At 36.4% G+C, this 15,617-nt stretch overlaps 1 protein-coding gene and 1 non-coding gene across 2 annotated transcripts; both read right to left on the bottom strand.

Moving 5' to 3' along the window:
* Nucleotides 1-8,887: 8,887 nt before the first annotated feature.
* Nucleotides 8,888-8,961, bottom strand: TRNAT-AGU (transfer RNA threonine (anticodon AGU)). Its single transcript has one exon. It is a non-coding gene; the product is annotated as a tRNA-Thr (tRNA).
* A 2,434-nt stretch (nucleotides 8,962-11,395) lies between these two features.
* Nucleotides 11,396-12,744, bottom strand: LOC130725689 (uncharacterized). Its single transcript, XM_057576897.1, has 3 exons — nucleotides 12,363-12,744; nucleotides 11,652-11,834; nucleotides 11,396-11,556 (listed from the first exon to the last, which is right to left on the bottom strand). Exons 1-3 carry the CDS (start codon nucleotides 12,742-12,744, stop codon nucleotides 11,396-11,398), a joined length of 726 nt encoding a protein of 241 aa, XP_057432880.1.
* Between the last annotated feature and the right edge of the window lie 2,873 nt (nucleotides 12,745-15,617).

The following is a 15,617-nucleotide window of genomic DNA, read 5'->3' as shown; positions in this document are numbered from 1 at the left end:
CCCATTGCTGTGTCAATGACAGCACTGCACTGTGTTGGTAAAGTTTCTCCATGTTCAACATCTTGGTCTCCTCTGGCTATTGGAATCTCAGATCCTGTTTCTGTTGCAGCCCCATCAATTGTCCTGGAAGTCCCAACTTGCATCTGAACTTGAAGCATAAAACCAGAAGTGGATGCTCCTCCAGTCAGAGCAGTAGAAGTGCTAGCTCCCCCCTGATTCTCAGTCATTACATAAGATGTACTAGCTCCTCCATGAGTCCCAGTATAGCCATTATACCAATTTTCATCTACAGATCTTGGAGCATCTACCACTTTTTCTTTCTGAAATAAAATACAATGGTTAGCAAAATTATTTTCACCTATTGATTGTATAATTTTTCTCAATGAATTTGCAGACTATCTGGTTTAGCTACATACCATTTTTCCAGAATTATGAGAGGCTGGGGTTGTGACATTGGAATTGACAGGCTCCCTTATAACAATCCCAGGAAGAGAGCGTGGTTGTGGCACTACAATCAGCTCTGGGATGTTCTGACATTTGTTTTTATAATGTCCATATTGCTTGCATTTACTACACTTTTTAAATCCTCTTTTCTGCAACAATAAACAAGATCTATCATTAGTGGTTTCATACCAACAGTATAAAACAATGCTTGGATTAGTTACCTTTGGTTTCTTTTGAGCAGTTGTAGGTTGAACTCCATCATTTTGTGCTTGAGGTTGAACTCCATCATTTTGTCCCTCATCACCTTCAGCTTGTGCTTGTCCTGCCACAAGTTCATCATTTTGTTGTTCAACTTCACGTTGGTCCTCTGGAACAGGGTTCTTACACCCTCCCTTGTTGTGCCCATATTGCTTGCACCTACTACACTTCCAAGATGCACCCCCTCTCTGCAATTTACTTGGGTTGGGATCATCATATGGGTCTCTTCTCCTCAATTTCTTTGGTCTCCCTGCACCTCTCTTATACATGGGTGGCAGAATGCAGACTGGATCATGAGGGGTTACAATCCACTGGTTAGGGCCAGGTAATGGAGTCACATAATTTTCATATGTTGCACGGTAGGCATGCCTCTTGTAGCATCCATCCACAAACTCTTTAGGATCATTGCCACTGAAACTAATTCCAGACACAACATGTCTACAAGGAAAGCCATTCAGGTCCCAGAATCTGCAGGTACAGCTCCTGTCCCTCATGCTTATTACATGTCTCTCCAAAGTGAGAGTATGACGAACCTCATACTTTTGATCACCAACCTGCCTAGGGATCCAGTTCTTACTGTGGTCAACCTCATGTGAGATCCTCTTCAATGGCCTAGGCATGATCTGTCCACTATGCTTGTGCAGCTTCTCCATCATTGTTGGAAACCTTCCCATTACATAGGTCCTAATCCACTCCATCATAGTTAAAATAGGTTTGTCCCTGACCAACATAATTGCTGCATTGAAAGCCTCTGATAGGTTGTTCATGACCACATCACATCTTGAGTAAAGGCTAAATGCATGTCTGCACCAGCTTGAAATTGGCTTATCCATCAACCACTCGTAAGCAATCTCATTTTTTTCCTTTATCAGAAGCATCTTTTCTTTCCAGGCAGCTTCATATGTAGCCTTGGCAGCAGCCATCATCAGGTCTCTTAGAAGCACTCCACCTCCAAATTTGTTCTTGAAATTTGCATATAGATGCCTCACACATAGTCTATGTTCACAACCTTGTAGCATATCTTTTTTAAAAACCTCCATCAAACCCTATTAAAAGAAGAGGTTAGACTAGGAAGCATGACAAATACTACAATAAGGTATACAAGTAAGCATCAACAGAAGAGGTTAGACAATTACCTTTTGTTGGTCTGATATAAAGACCCATCTTCTTGATCTTTCAGGGTCAATGTCATCTATCAACAGTTCCATAAACCACATCCAACTAGCTTTGGTTTCAGACTCAACCACACCAAAGGCTAGTGGGAAGTACTGCTCATTCGCATCTCTAGCAACTGCTGCCAACAATATCCCTCCATGTTTAGTCTTCAAATGACAACCATCCAAGCCAATGAATGGTCTACACCCACCTAGAAACCCTCTCTTACATCCTTCCAGGCACATGTAAAATCTGCTGAATCTAGGAAACAAAGTGCTTCTTGGTGTCTCAAAATTCATTTTGCATGTGTTTCCTGCTGCCCTCCTCCTCAATTCATTGCTAAATCTCCACATAAGAGTATACTGCATTTCAATGGCTCCCTCAATCTCTTCACATGCCAGCTGCTTACCCTTCCATGCTCTGTATCTAGTTATTCCAGTGCCAAGATTAACTCTGAAGTCATCCACAATTTCATTTGTGCTGATCTTATTCATTGTACTCACTTTATTCAATAGCTTCTGCTTCACATACCTTACATTAGCTGACTTATTATCAAACACTCTAGCACATGTGTGATCTCCAACTAGAGTTTTGATTCTGAAAGTCTCTTTGTTGCCAACCTTGCTGCACAAGATGACAAATGGACAGTCCTCACTTCTACACTTTATCCTAACCCTTATGCTATCATTTTTCATGTATTTGAATTCTCTGCCTTGATCAACACAATGATCAACTAGTGCATCTTTGAATTGTTGCAGTGATGAAAAGTCCATTCCAAGCCTGAATTTGAAATATGGGCCCAACTGTTCCTTAACAAACTTTGGGAATCTTCTTCTAGGAACATCTTCCACCTCAGAATCAGTTGGCACACTCTCTCCAGATCCTCACTCTGATAACCCTGTTCACCATCTGATTCATCCCCAAAAGCCAACCCCATACCTTCTTCACTCCTACCATTAAGCATCTGTTTGATATGCTTATTCAAAAGAGCCTCTGCCTCAGCAAAAATTGTGTTGTCCAATACATCTTCAGTCCCTAAGTCTCTTTCTTCATCACTGTCATGAAGCCTTTCTCTTTGGACAGAAACATCACTGTCAGAATTTTCACCATCTCCACCAATCTCTCCATTAATGACTTCAGGAACATTGTTGTCAGGACTCATGTTCTCATGAGCAACATCAACCTCAGGAACCTGCTCTGGACCAGGAACATTGTTGTCAGGATAAATGTTCTCAGGAGCAGGCACTTCTAATTCTGGAAGAGATTGAGTGTGTTCTGCTTGCTCTTCTTGAAAAACATTGCCAGGCAGCTCCATTTGTTCATTTTGCAACTCATCATCATCATCATCAGAGAGAACCACTAAAGATGGCTTGCCAGAATTTTTTGATTTAGTCACCACTGCTTGTATTCTACAGGACCTTCTCACAGATTTCATCTTTGTTGGTTGAACTTTCTTCTTTTGTGGTGGAACCTTCATCTCATCTGGTTTTTTCTTTTCATGGACAACAATGGGAACATAGGCAGCAGTGGGATGCTCTTCTGCTAGATTTTGTACAAACAACAAACCTTCACCATGTTTAGCAGCATAATTAGCAAATTCCATAGCATCAACATCAGTTTTGTACTCCCTGAATACATGTCGAGCAGCATCCTCAGCAGTAAACCACCATAAACTAAACTCACTGTATCCCAGGTGTTTGACAGTGGCAACAGTATCAATGAAGGACCACAAATCTTCATCTTGATCAGGATGAACACTTCGACCACCACCAAAGTAATGCAAGTAAGGGGCGGTACCAAACCAACCACCATGACGAACAATCAGTTTAAACACCATCCTGCAACCCCACAAAAAGCAACCCAAGTCAAGATTTATTCCTAAAAAGCAACTCAAGATTTGTCCCTAAATAGCAACCCAAAGTCAAACACCACACCACACAAAAACAAAGGCCTCAAAGCAAAGTGCCAGTAGAACAACACACAAAAATCGAAGAAGAGAAATAGCGTTAATGTCGGTACTTACTTGGTAATCGAAGAAGAAAAGCCTTCTCCTAAAACCTGACCTTCTCGAACGAACACGACCACAACAACGAGAGGAAGAGGAGGTCGATTCTGCAGACAACAACGACCACAGCAACAAGAAGAAGAGGAAATGGGGAAGAAGAAGGAGGTCGGGAGAGATGGAGGAGATGGAGGAGATGAACCCTAATTTTAATTTCTGAGATGCAGAAGATGAATTGGGAATTGGGGTAATTGTTTAGGGAATTAGGATTAGTTGGGGGGGGGAATTAAGAATGTTTAATTAGTTTTAGGTTAATTATGTTAATTATCATATGTGTAAATTAATTTTATTAAAAAAAAAATTTGGGTGCCATGTCAGCATCATTTACACAGTCAGCACGCTACATCATCACTCGCCGGAGCTCCAAGCTCCGGCAGGGACCGGCTCCAAACGTTTTTCAAAGAGAGGGATTTAATCCACAAATTTTTCCGGTCAGGGACCTGGTTCAGACGGCGACACAAAGACAGGGACTAATATGAGGATTAAGCCTTAAAAAAACTCCAAAATAGTTCTCTCTAGTTTATCTCCTTCATCACCAACCAATCTCTGACCCTCACCATATATCTGAATCTGAAATCACCCTCTACTAATTCTATAACTTACACCCTCCAACCTCTTCAAACGCCCTCCCTATGTGCATTAGTTAACCAGCATCCCTCTCCAACCTATTAAATATTTTCCAAGCAATGGTCATCATATCACATTTTCCATACATTTCTAGGCGTGAATTGCTAACTGAGTTATATGTATTTTATGGAAGTATACATGTAGCAGAAAAATCTTTTACCAACTATCTTTATGGTAGTACACTTGTAACAGAAAAATGGATGTAACTGAATCAATTAAATTATAGGTTTCACAAATGCATCAGTCAACAACGTAGGTATATTTAATAATTTTTTCTTGAACGGAAAAAGAAAGAACAATTTCCTTTCACAGCTATAAATTAACCACATTGTCTCATTGTTGAGCAATCAGAACACCTTTCTATCAAATAAGATGACTTCTAGCGAGATCAAGGATAACAAAACTGTGGCAACTGTGCTTATGTGTTTACTTCTATTATCCTCTATTGTGATTTTCCCTTGTTATATGACACCAGAACCTCCCATTTTCTCACTTCTATGGCTATGCTCTATCCCTATTTTTTCTTTTTGTTATGCTCTTTTCCTTGCATTTTTTGTTTGGTAACATCAATTATCATGGATTTTATTGTAGAGTGTGTGGAGAATATTCAGAGGCGGAAGATTTGCAAAATTATACATGATGAAATTACATTATTTTGGACAGATTGCTGTTTCAGTTCTCTTTTTGTTCAATTTAAAATAAAAAGGGAAAAATAGATGAAATAATAGTGTTCTCAATCGGGCTAAACTTCAACACGACCATGTTGCTTCACACCAGGTCGTGCTGGCCATCAGACCGTTCCAAAATTAGCAAGGCCATGCTCTTAAAATTTTTCTTATTGATCCAATTTTGCTGTGAACCACATATCAAAATGTCTTCTGAAAAAATAGATGAGAAGTGTGATTCTGAAGACTAATGTATTGGAGAACGGTTCTTATACATAGAACGACGTCATTGAACATACAATCGATATATGAGTTTCTGGTGATTTTAGACCGCAACAATTTGTGAAATTATTAAAGACCCGTGAAAACACATTTCTTGCGGTTGAGCTGACAACCGAACAACCAAAAATGTGGATGTCCGAATTAAAGCTGCACCATACGAGTTCTAAAGATAATTTCTGATTGAAGAATTGGAAAAGGGGGAAAAACTCACATGGTGAGTGTAAGAAAATAACTACAATAGGAATGAAAAGAAGAAGGATAAAAGCTCTCTTTTTAGTTGATGTGTGCAAGAAGACAAACTAGAGGATTCTGGGAATAAATAATTAGCCAATCTGCGAATGCAAAAAGCATTTTGGTTTTCTAAATAGAAATGTTAGGCCATTGCATCTCTGATCTTTGATTTCTTGTTTATCAAGTTATTATACACTGCATAAAGCTTTTTCTATTTTAGCTAGGTACCTTAATTAGTCATGTGCTTTTTTATGTATATGAAAGGATGAATGTAAATATCACGGCATTAAAATTCGTATTTTATACGGTATATATCATGTATACTCTTCAGAGCCTATATATATCCCCCATGCCACTTTGCTTACTGCACTGTTATGTTTCTTTCATCAATTAATATACTTCTTTGTGGTGTAGACTGCTCTCTCTGTACAATTGTTTTGATGGATGAGAGTTCTGTAGTATGTGTCCATGGCACCATGATGTTACTTTTTATCATTGCAGTCATAGTTCTGTATGTGTTTGGTCCATCCATCATCATGGGTTCCATTTCATCACATTTTGGAGTTGCTCTCTTGTTTGTGGTGTTTCTGATGGTCAGGGGCGGACCCACGTGCAGTTCAGGGGGTTCAGTTGAACCCCCTGAAAAAAAAAAATTCCTATCTACCCCCCTATGGTAATTTTTTTTTGAACCCCCTGAAATTAAAAAATTGCACTCAAGTCCCAGCCTCACTCCTTCTCTCACGCACGCACTCCTTCTCACTCTCGGTCTCTCTCTCACCACACTCACGAATCTTCTCCTCCTGTCGATTCACACGGTCACACCTCTTCTCCTTCTCTTGACCACCACCGATCCAGTCCACCACCACCAGCCGACGCACCACGCCACAGGCCACCAGCCACCAGCCCACCACAATCCTTCTCTGCTCACTACCTTCTCTCTCTCACGCTGTCACTCTCTGGTCTTTGGTTCTACTTCTCAAATCTCAAGCACAACACACACCAGTGACACCACGCCACCAGACACCACCACCGGCTGCCGGCGCACACTGCACAACGCCACCACCCACTCTCTCTCTCTGTTGAAGCTTGAAGGTTGGTTGGAATTGAAAACCCCCAAATTGAAAACCTAAACCCCAAATTGAAAACCCTAACTGCTATTATTTTGATTTGCTTTCCCTTTTGCTGAGTTTGAAAGTAGAGTATGTTGTCAATTGTTGAATTTGCTTAAATCAATTTGTCAGTTGTTGAATTAGACAATTAGTCATTGTGCTAAAGGAGCACTACCAGGAGCTTTCGGTCATGGGATGATTAGATATTTAGATGATATTGTATTTTACAATTTATTTGCCTTGTGATTCATGGCCCATGGTGCTTGGTCTGATTGGAGAAAGCGTGAGATTGCAGGTTGTGTTTTGGGATCTTTATTGCTGCATTTTGACAGCAAACAGCTAGAAGAAAGCTAAGTCTCTTGCTGTTAGTCTATGAGTTAAATGACAATGAGTTTCTCATTTGAGTTAAGGTGGAATAGGTATCAGGGAACTTCCTTCAGTGTTGCTTTGTTCTGTAAATGACACTGGGTTTGGAGTGCTATACCAACACTAGTTTTTGTCTACTAGTGTTGGTTTTCCTTGTCTATCTTTTGTAAATATTTCTTGTACTTTTTTGGGTTAGAGTACCCTAGTACTCTATTCTAATACTAATTTGCTTATCCAAAAAAAAAAAACAATTTACATACACTGATACACTAGTTTGCTTAAAATGGGAGTAATTGGTTTGAGAATTGAGAGTAATTGGTTTGATTTACATGAGGGTAATTGGTTTGATTTTAATTTTACAAAACATTCCAGTTATTTTCAATTTTACATGAGAGTAATTGGTTTGATTTAAATGGTTTGATTTAGTAATTGGTTTGAGATTGGAATTTGAATGAAAATGTTTTCAAATTGCTCAAGTTTGTCATGAATGATTTGTATATAACTTCATGTATGAATCTAATTTAAGTCTACTCTATCTTGTGAAGGTCATGGATAAATTTTTAATCAAGAGAGCAAGGTCATCAAGTGAGCAATGTGGATCAAGCTTATTGTTCAACGATTTCAGAATATGAAATCGCGTAGAGGACAACTATGATTTGTATAATTTCTGATGTATAAACATATTACAGTTGTTTTTAATTATATTTTTATCGATGTGTTCATGTGAAAAATTTGACCCCCCTGGCCGGGGGTCCTGGATCCGCCACTGCTGATGGTTGCAATGCTTCTCATCTTCTGCATTATAGTGATCTCTAGCCTCTAGCTACAACACTTGATGCTCCTTCATCCATGGTCATCACAAATAGAAGAGTTCTACAAGCTAAGTATGATGTATATACCTGGTAATTGGGTTCTGCAATTACTTGAATAATAGTACTCATGTATATATCACGCCATGGATGTTTACTTTTATTAATTATAATTATATAGCAATTTGAAGTTAGTATTTTTTTCGATTCCTCTGTAAGTTTACATTCATGCCTCTGTTTTTATGATATTTTTGTACTAATGTATAGCATGATATTTCGTTCTGTAGAAAAACATTCCACCTTTAATTTCCCATTCAACTTAATTTAATTACAATATGTTAGAAATATTAAATAAACCTTTTGTTCAAATTCAAAGAGGTTCAATTTCATACAGTTATATTAACTCTCCCCTTCTCTCTTTTCATTTCAATTCTCACCTGCTTTGAATAGATTTATCTTCCCCCTCTTTTCTTAATCATGTGAAGCAATTAATTAATTATTGCATGGTTTTTTTTTTGAAACCAATTATTGCATGGTAGAAGGTATGAAAATGTGCAAGTTCATTAGGATTTTTATAATTTCACTATATGTATATATTTAGGGAATTCAAATTGTTTTTCAATTTAATTGTCAGTAGGTAAAGTCAGGTTTGGGGAAATTCTTGATGATCGTCATGTGCTAGAAGCTTTTTCAATTTTTTTTTTTGGTCAAGCTTTTTCAATTTTCATTATACCAGAAGAAAAAAAAATTGATTGTGAGAGTCATAGAAATCTACAACTAATGGTTTCGGCCCAATATCAAAAAAATGGCCCACAATGTTACTGGTTTCGATCCAATTGTTGGCCCAGAATCATATTAAATAAGAAAAGAAAAATCATTTGCTTTCATTGAGAGTTGAACTCAAGACCTCCCGCTTACTAAACGGGTGCTCTAACCAACTGAGCTATGAAAGCTTCTTGGACATATACTCCGTCGTATAGTTATAACAACGTAAAATCGTATTTAAGACAATTATATATTTAATGTTGATTTGCGTGTTTCCCTATAATTATAAGTATTTTAATCCGGAAACAGTTAAAATAGAGGGATTTTAGTACACTTGTGATTTAACCCATTAACTTTATTTTGTTGTATCATCTATCTTGAGTACTTGATTTTTTTTTAATCGGCAAGGAAAATGATTGATGTGACGAAATGAAATTGATGAAGTTAACATGTTGCCTTACTTCAGTTTTTTTTCCCTTCTCTCTCCTAGCATGATTTGAAACGTGGACTCATTCTTTTTAGGTATCGGTCAGAAACCATTCGTTAAAGTTTTGTTTAGTAATCCTTCGAGCCAAATAGCACTGCTTTAATCCAAAAAACGAGTACTGAAACTGAGACATGGCCCTAAATGGTGTTAGGATTTGGTTAAGTGTTAGGATTTGGTTAAGTTTCATTTAAATTTCACTCATTAAAAATGAAAATAGAGTGGAAAGAAGAGTGAAATAAGAAGAAGAGAGAAATGTAATTACTAATTAGTGATATGTTTGAATGAGTAAAGATAGATAAATAAAAAATAAAAATAAGTGAAATATAAAATAGAAGTGAATAAATCATAGTTCGCTGGGATTTACTGTAGTTGCTAAATGCCTAAATGTAAAGTGTAAACACAAACATTAGTACACTTAATTGAAATCATAAGTGAAACACGGACACTACACTCCATTTCAGAATTAGAAATGGAATTACACTCAATATCATGATTATTCAGTCAATATGGTTTTATTTTAATTTCAATTTTCTTTCTTAAAATTTTTAGATCAATTTTTCTTCGAGAGAGTGAATGCTGATTTTTGTTAAATCTTTTTAAGTGTTAATTACCCCATGACTTTGAAAGTATTGGTTAAATATTACGCTAGTACGTCTTAGAGTATCCATGTTTTATATTGAAAATCATAAGTATGATTAAATAGTGCAGCATATTGTTGAATAGCGTCATAGAGGATTGAATCACTGTAAACTTATGAAATGGTGAATCTCTTCACTTTTTTTTTACAGGAAGGAAAGAAAAGACGAATCTCTTCATTTTATAACTGTTTTCGATTTAGCCGTTATTTTAATTTGTTTTCGGTTGTTTTTGTTCGCCGTGATGGCAATACTGTTGCTGATTTTTTAGTTAGGAACGCACCCTTCTATGCAAGGCATGTCTGGATAGAAGAGGTGCCTCCTGAGGCCGCTCCGTTTGTAACTGCTGACATTTTGACGTTTTAGCCTCTAGTTTAATTAATTTGCAAGAACTTTAAAAAAAACTAAGTCTTTTGGAATTAAAGAAAAAACTATGTATTTTGGAAGAAAGGTGGGCCAGAGCCCAAAGATTAAATTACAATTGTTATTGCTTTATCGGAAAGAAAGTCTCATACAATCATTAATTAAGATAGTTCGAAAATTAGGTGAAGGCAAATTCATTGTGTGTTTGAATTTTAGCCCAAGCGATTTTACCCCAATCCACATTCACTTGTCTGATTGCGCACCTCGAAGTACTAAATGTGAAAGAGAGTAAAATGTATTATTGGTGTGAAACTGTGAAAGCAAACAAGCCCTATGAATTGTGACATAATCAACCTCATAAATCTGATGAAGGAGGAAAGTTTCCATCCATTATAAGATCAGAGAAATAAAATAAAGTCAAGAATTTGTGTCTAAAACATATATGTACTATTCTCTCTTTCTTGTAATATAAAGGTGTTCTAACTCATGTATATATCTACATACAAGTTATTTAGTAAAATAATAAGAATCAGTCTAACATGTGCGAGTGAATGGTACCTTGCTAGTATGAAAGTAAAATACGATGTTAAAGTTGTATAAGACATAAATCATTACCAGTAATTATATCATATATAACAAAAGGGGAACAATAAAATGAAATACTAGTCTGAGAAATCAAAATTGGAAATTCAGCATATGAATAAATAATCAAGTTTTGCTTTAATCTAAGTATTCTAAATTTGTTTCAAAAAAAAGTATTCTAAATTTTAGAATATTGTCTTGTCTGTTTTTTCTCAACTACTAGAAATTGCTCTCCCTTCTAGTTCACTGAGGTGCTATCTTCAACATCAGCATTCCAAGAAGTTCTTGCCAACCTTTCTCTATCTACATTCACCATCCTGTCAATTGGATTGATATGTAGTACGAAATAGTCAGCTAAAGTTAACTATGTTTATATGTGCTAACAACAACAAATCAACAACAAAAGTCTTATCCCACTATGTGAGGTACAAGTAAAGATTTTCTTAATCCACAAATACAACAAGCTTTTCCCTGTGTCAATTTGACTTCCATAGCTATGCAACTTGTTTTGTAATGTACCTTTGAGAATTTGAATGAATAACTGGCTCTCACCTCTTAAAGTAAACTAGATGCTATAAAGCTCCCAGTACCAAGCAACTGAATCCCTTCTGGTGGTGCCAAATTTTGATCCTTCTGAACAGTCTCTTTGGGAGTAGAATTTATTGATCGGGCAAGGCGCTTCACACAATTCAAACGCATCGATTTCGTTGTGGTACCTGAAAATTTTCAAAAAATTCAAACTGTTAGCAAAGGTGCCAGCTACAAGAAAATGTCACAAAGAACATTTCCCTTTAACAAAACAATTACTCACCAGAATCACCAACAGATACATCATCCTTTGTTATCAACTCAGCTGCAACCTGGTCAGTAGGGGCAGTATCAACAATTGAACGCGTCAGGTTTCGCGCAAGTCGTTTAATATGATTTAGACGCAGCCTTCCTGGTGAATTTGCTGGTTTATAAGCTTGGAGTGTTTCTAATTGAACTGATGAACCTATTAGTTGCATAGCAGCATTAGAAAATAACAAATTTTAGTTTAATGGGGGAAATTAGAGAGATTTGCTAATTTCTAAAACAAATTATTCAAAAGATTACTGATTCTTAGGTGAAATTTAAAGAATCCCACTAAATTGTATGTTTATGTCTATCCAACTAAATAAGGAATTAGGAGTGAGATTCATATCAATTTTACCTAATCATAAAAGAATATATTGAAAAACGTGTACTAGAGAGTGTTATCGACAAATTTGGATCCCTTCCCGACATATGTTGCAACGTCTTCAATAGCATGTTCTTACTTCGTCTTTCCCTTAATAAGTCATCAAATTACCTTTGCGGCAACAAAATGACAAGTGTTTAAAACTTTTGACTAATTTAACTTTTGACTAATCAATGTGAACCATTTAATATAAGAATCAATGATCAAGAATTTGTAGAGAAAATAGCCGCAGAAGATACAGGTTCTTTACTAAAACATGGAACTTCCTTTGTATCCTTGATTGTGAACATAACAAGATCTTACCTTGATCAAATTTGTTTCCCAAATCCAATGTTTCTTGTCCTTGGTTGAGGCCAATGCCATGAGATAGGACTCTGTAGTCTAATGAGGTAGAAGAATTGAGCCCTTGAAACTCATCACTAGTACTAGCTTCACAGGTACTCCCTTCCCCCGCACTCGATTCTAGACTATGAGATTGAGGAAGAGGAATGAATGGAGAGTGAGAATGAGCATTTGCAGCTCTCTGTCTCCGGAGCTGGTAGTTTCTCCGGCGCCTCGCGAGATGCCGTTCCCTTTGCTCCTGAGTCATGGATTGCCTCCTCTGCCTGTCTCGTATTCGCCTCCTCTCCCTCTCTTGCTCCCTCTGCATTCTCCTCAACTCTGCTTTCTCCGGATACTCCTCCATACTCACTCACACTTTTAGCACTTCTTCCAAACATATACCACCATTTATTTATTTTTTCCTTTTTTGATGGATAACAAAAAATAAGAGTTGATCCGCAACAGATTAGGATCGTTTCTTCTGAGTAAATTCACGTTGACAGTGAATTATGTATGTTCCTAATCAACAATCCAAAAAAGGAACAAGAAATTTGAATCAAGATAAAATTCAAAACTTATATGACCCACCCATGCAATATATGGATGATGGTTGTCACAAATAGAATACATGGAAATCTGGAATAGTTGTCACAATAAATGATCATGATGATCAAGCTAAAACTGGCTCAAGAAATTGCAAATATCAGATATGAAATAACAAGAGGATCATTCATATAAATGGAGCATTAAAATTTGAAGGATTTTTTGTTTTCTAAAAAAGCTAATAACTTAATTAGCATTTGTAAAATTGGAAAGTGTATAAGTATTTGAGGATTGCAATGGAGATTAGGGAGGAAACTGGAAAACATTTACCTGTCACTGCAGATTTGAATAGTGGGAGCTAGAATGAAGCAACTTGTGGAGCATGAAAAGGAAATGAAGCATGGGAAAGTTAATTTTAGGAAATATAATTTTTTTTATTTAATGAATTTTTGTGTTTGGGTTAATTGAGATCTGCATGACAAGGTTGTGGACTTGCTTTCCTTATACATCCATAATAACCGTTCAATGGAGAGTTTTGAAACCACATACATGGTCCAACATGCCTGATCTTATGTTGTATTCAATGTGACTGTTATTTGTTGAAATTGTAGTCGCAAACTCCACAAAAAATTTCTTTATATTCGTTTTTTTATCACAAGAAACGAATCGCAAACATCCTTTGCGTTTCTAATTAAACAAATCAATTTTTAACGGGCTCTAAATTAATGTGTACCCTCTAAATCAAAAGTTGTGCAATCTTTGTTGTAGCTTCAAAAAATGTTTTATCATGCATCACTCATGATATATTTACCTATTATTCGTGAGTTTTGAATATTGGAAAGAACATGTAATCGCTTTTGTTTTCAGCAGCAAAAATTTGCATCATTTTTAAATATTTTTTCTAACTTAGACTTTTTTTTATATGAAATAAAAAAATTAATATATTAGGTCAATAGTGTTGAGTTTTCTTCTTATTGAGATTTGTTATATAGATATATGATTTTTTTTTTACAAAGGGAAATAAACAAAGACAGTAAACTAAGTAATTACATCCTGACAGAGCAGGGGAACCACTGAGGTGGAATCCTCCAAACCCTCCACTCCCAACCTTCACTAACAACAAGCTTTGCCAAAGCGTCGGAAACCATATTTTGATCTCAGGGCACATGATCTATAGTCACCCTCCAATCTCTAGCTATGAGAGCCCGCACTGCCAAGATCTCCTCCCTATGCCAATGAACATGAACATTGTTGCTCGTTATAGCTTGTTGCACCTCCAAGCAATCCACTGCATGTGTTTGAGATGAAGATGTTTAATTTGATTGAAAATTGATTGAAATGTTGGCATGTTTTGATATGTTGTATACTTGTTTATGTTGACTGTTTTGAGGTTTTTGCCAAATATGTTATGGGGCTTCGGTTGATATTTGTTGTTAATGTTTTGATTGTTGCTATGGTTGATGTTGGGCTGAATCACATGCTATGTATGTGCTATGTAGCTAACTTTATGATGTGTTGATATTTGTGCATATGCGTTATTGGATTGTATTGTGGAGCTTGTGTGGCATATTGTGGGGCCTGTGTGGCGTACTATGGGACCTTCGTGGCACATTAAGTGGCATTCAGGAGTTATCATTCTCCGTCTGTCCCGTCTATCAGGGGCGTTATTAAGTGGCATGCAGGAGTTATTGTTTGATTATATTGTTGGTTTTGGTTGATATCTGAGTTGGTCTATATTGTTGAAGTTATTGTCATATGATTTAATTATATGTTGTTGATTCTGCTTATATCTGATTTAATTATATGTTATTGATCTTGTTTATATATGATTTAATTATATGTTGTTGATTCTGTGTATATCTGATTTAATTATATGTTGTTGATCTTGTTTATGTCTTATTTAATTATATGTTGTTGATTCTGTTTATATATGATTTAATTCCATGTTGCTTATTTCGTTGATATCTATCTTGGATTGTATTGTTAGCTTGTTTATCGGAATGTTGTGTATTACCCTAAGTGGCGATGAGGTGGGTTTGTCCCACGTGATTGTCCCGTCCTTTGAGACGCTAAAGTTGCGATGAGGTGACGTGATCGTCCCGTCTTGCGAGACGTTATTGTTTGATTATAATGTTGAGGTTGTTGATATCTGATTTGATGTTATATTGTTGAAGTTGTTGATATTTGATTTGATGTTATATTGTTGAGGTTGTCGATATCTGATTTGATGTTATATTTTTTAGGTTGTTGATATCTGATTTGATTTTATGTTGTTTGATATATGTCGTCATCTATCTGAATTAAGTTGCTAGCTTATGTGTCATGTTATGCACTTAAATTTGAATAGCATGTTTTTCTCTTTTATATGTGGTAATGGTATGAAGTTAACCCTTTCTGCTTACTACTTGTTGTTTGGGCGCTTAACGCTATTAGGCGATGAAGAATCTTCGATGGAGCTTAACCTTTGTGCAAGTGGAGATGAGGACTTGAAGAACTGTGAAAGACTCGAAGAATAGAGTCGGGTGTAGGGCTAGAGCCTTGGGTTAGAGAGTCTTACCGTTTTTGTTTTAAGCTTGCATAATGATTTTAGAAATTTATATTTGGGGTTTCAGGTACTCGCCTTGTTCAAGACTAGATGTAATTTGATTACAGTTGGGAGTAGACATGACATGTTTTGGAAATACTTTGAGAAGA

The sequence above is a fragment of the Lotus japonicus genome, chromosome 6, assembly GCF_012489685.1.
Source record: "Lotus japonicus ecotype B-129 chromosome 6, LjGifu_v1.2".
Classification (NCBI taxonomy): Eukaryota; Viridiplantae; Streptophyta; class Magnoliopsida; order Fabales; family Fabaceae; genus Lotus; species Lotus japonicus.
The sequence above is the reverse complement of the archived record's forward strand: the minus strand, read 5'-3'. Positions and strand labels throughout refer to the sequence as shown.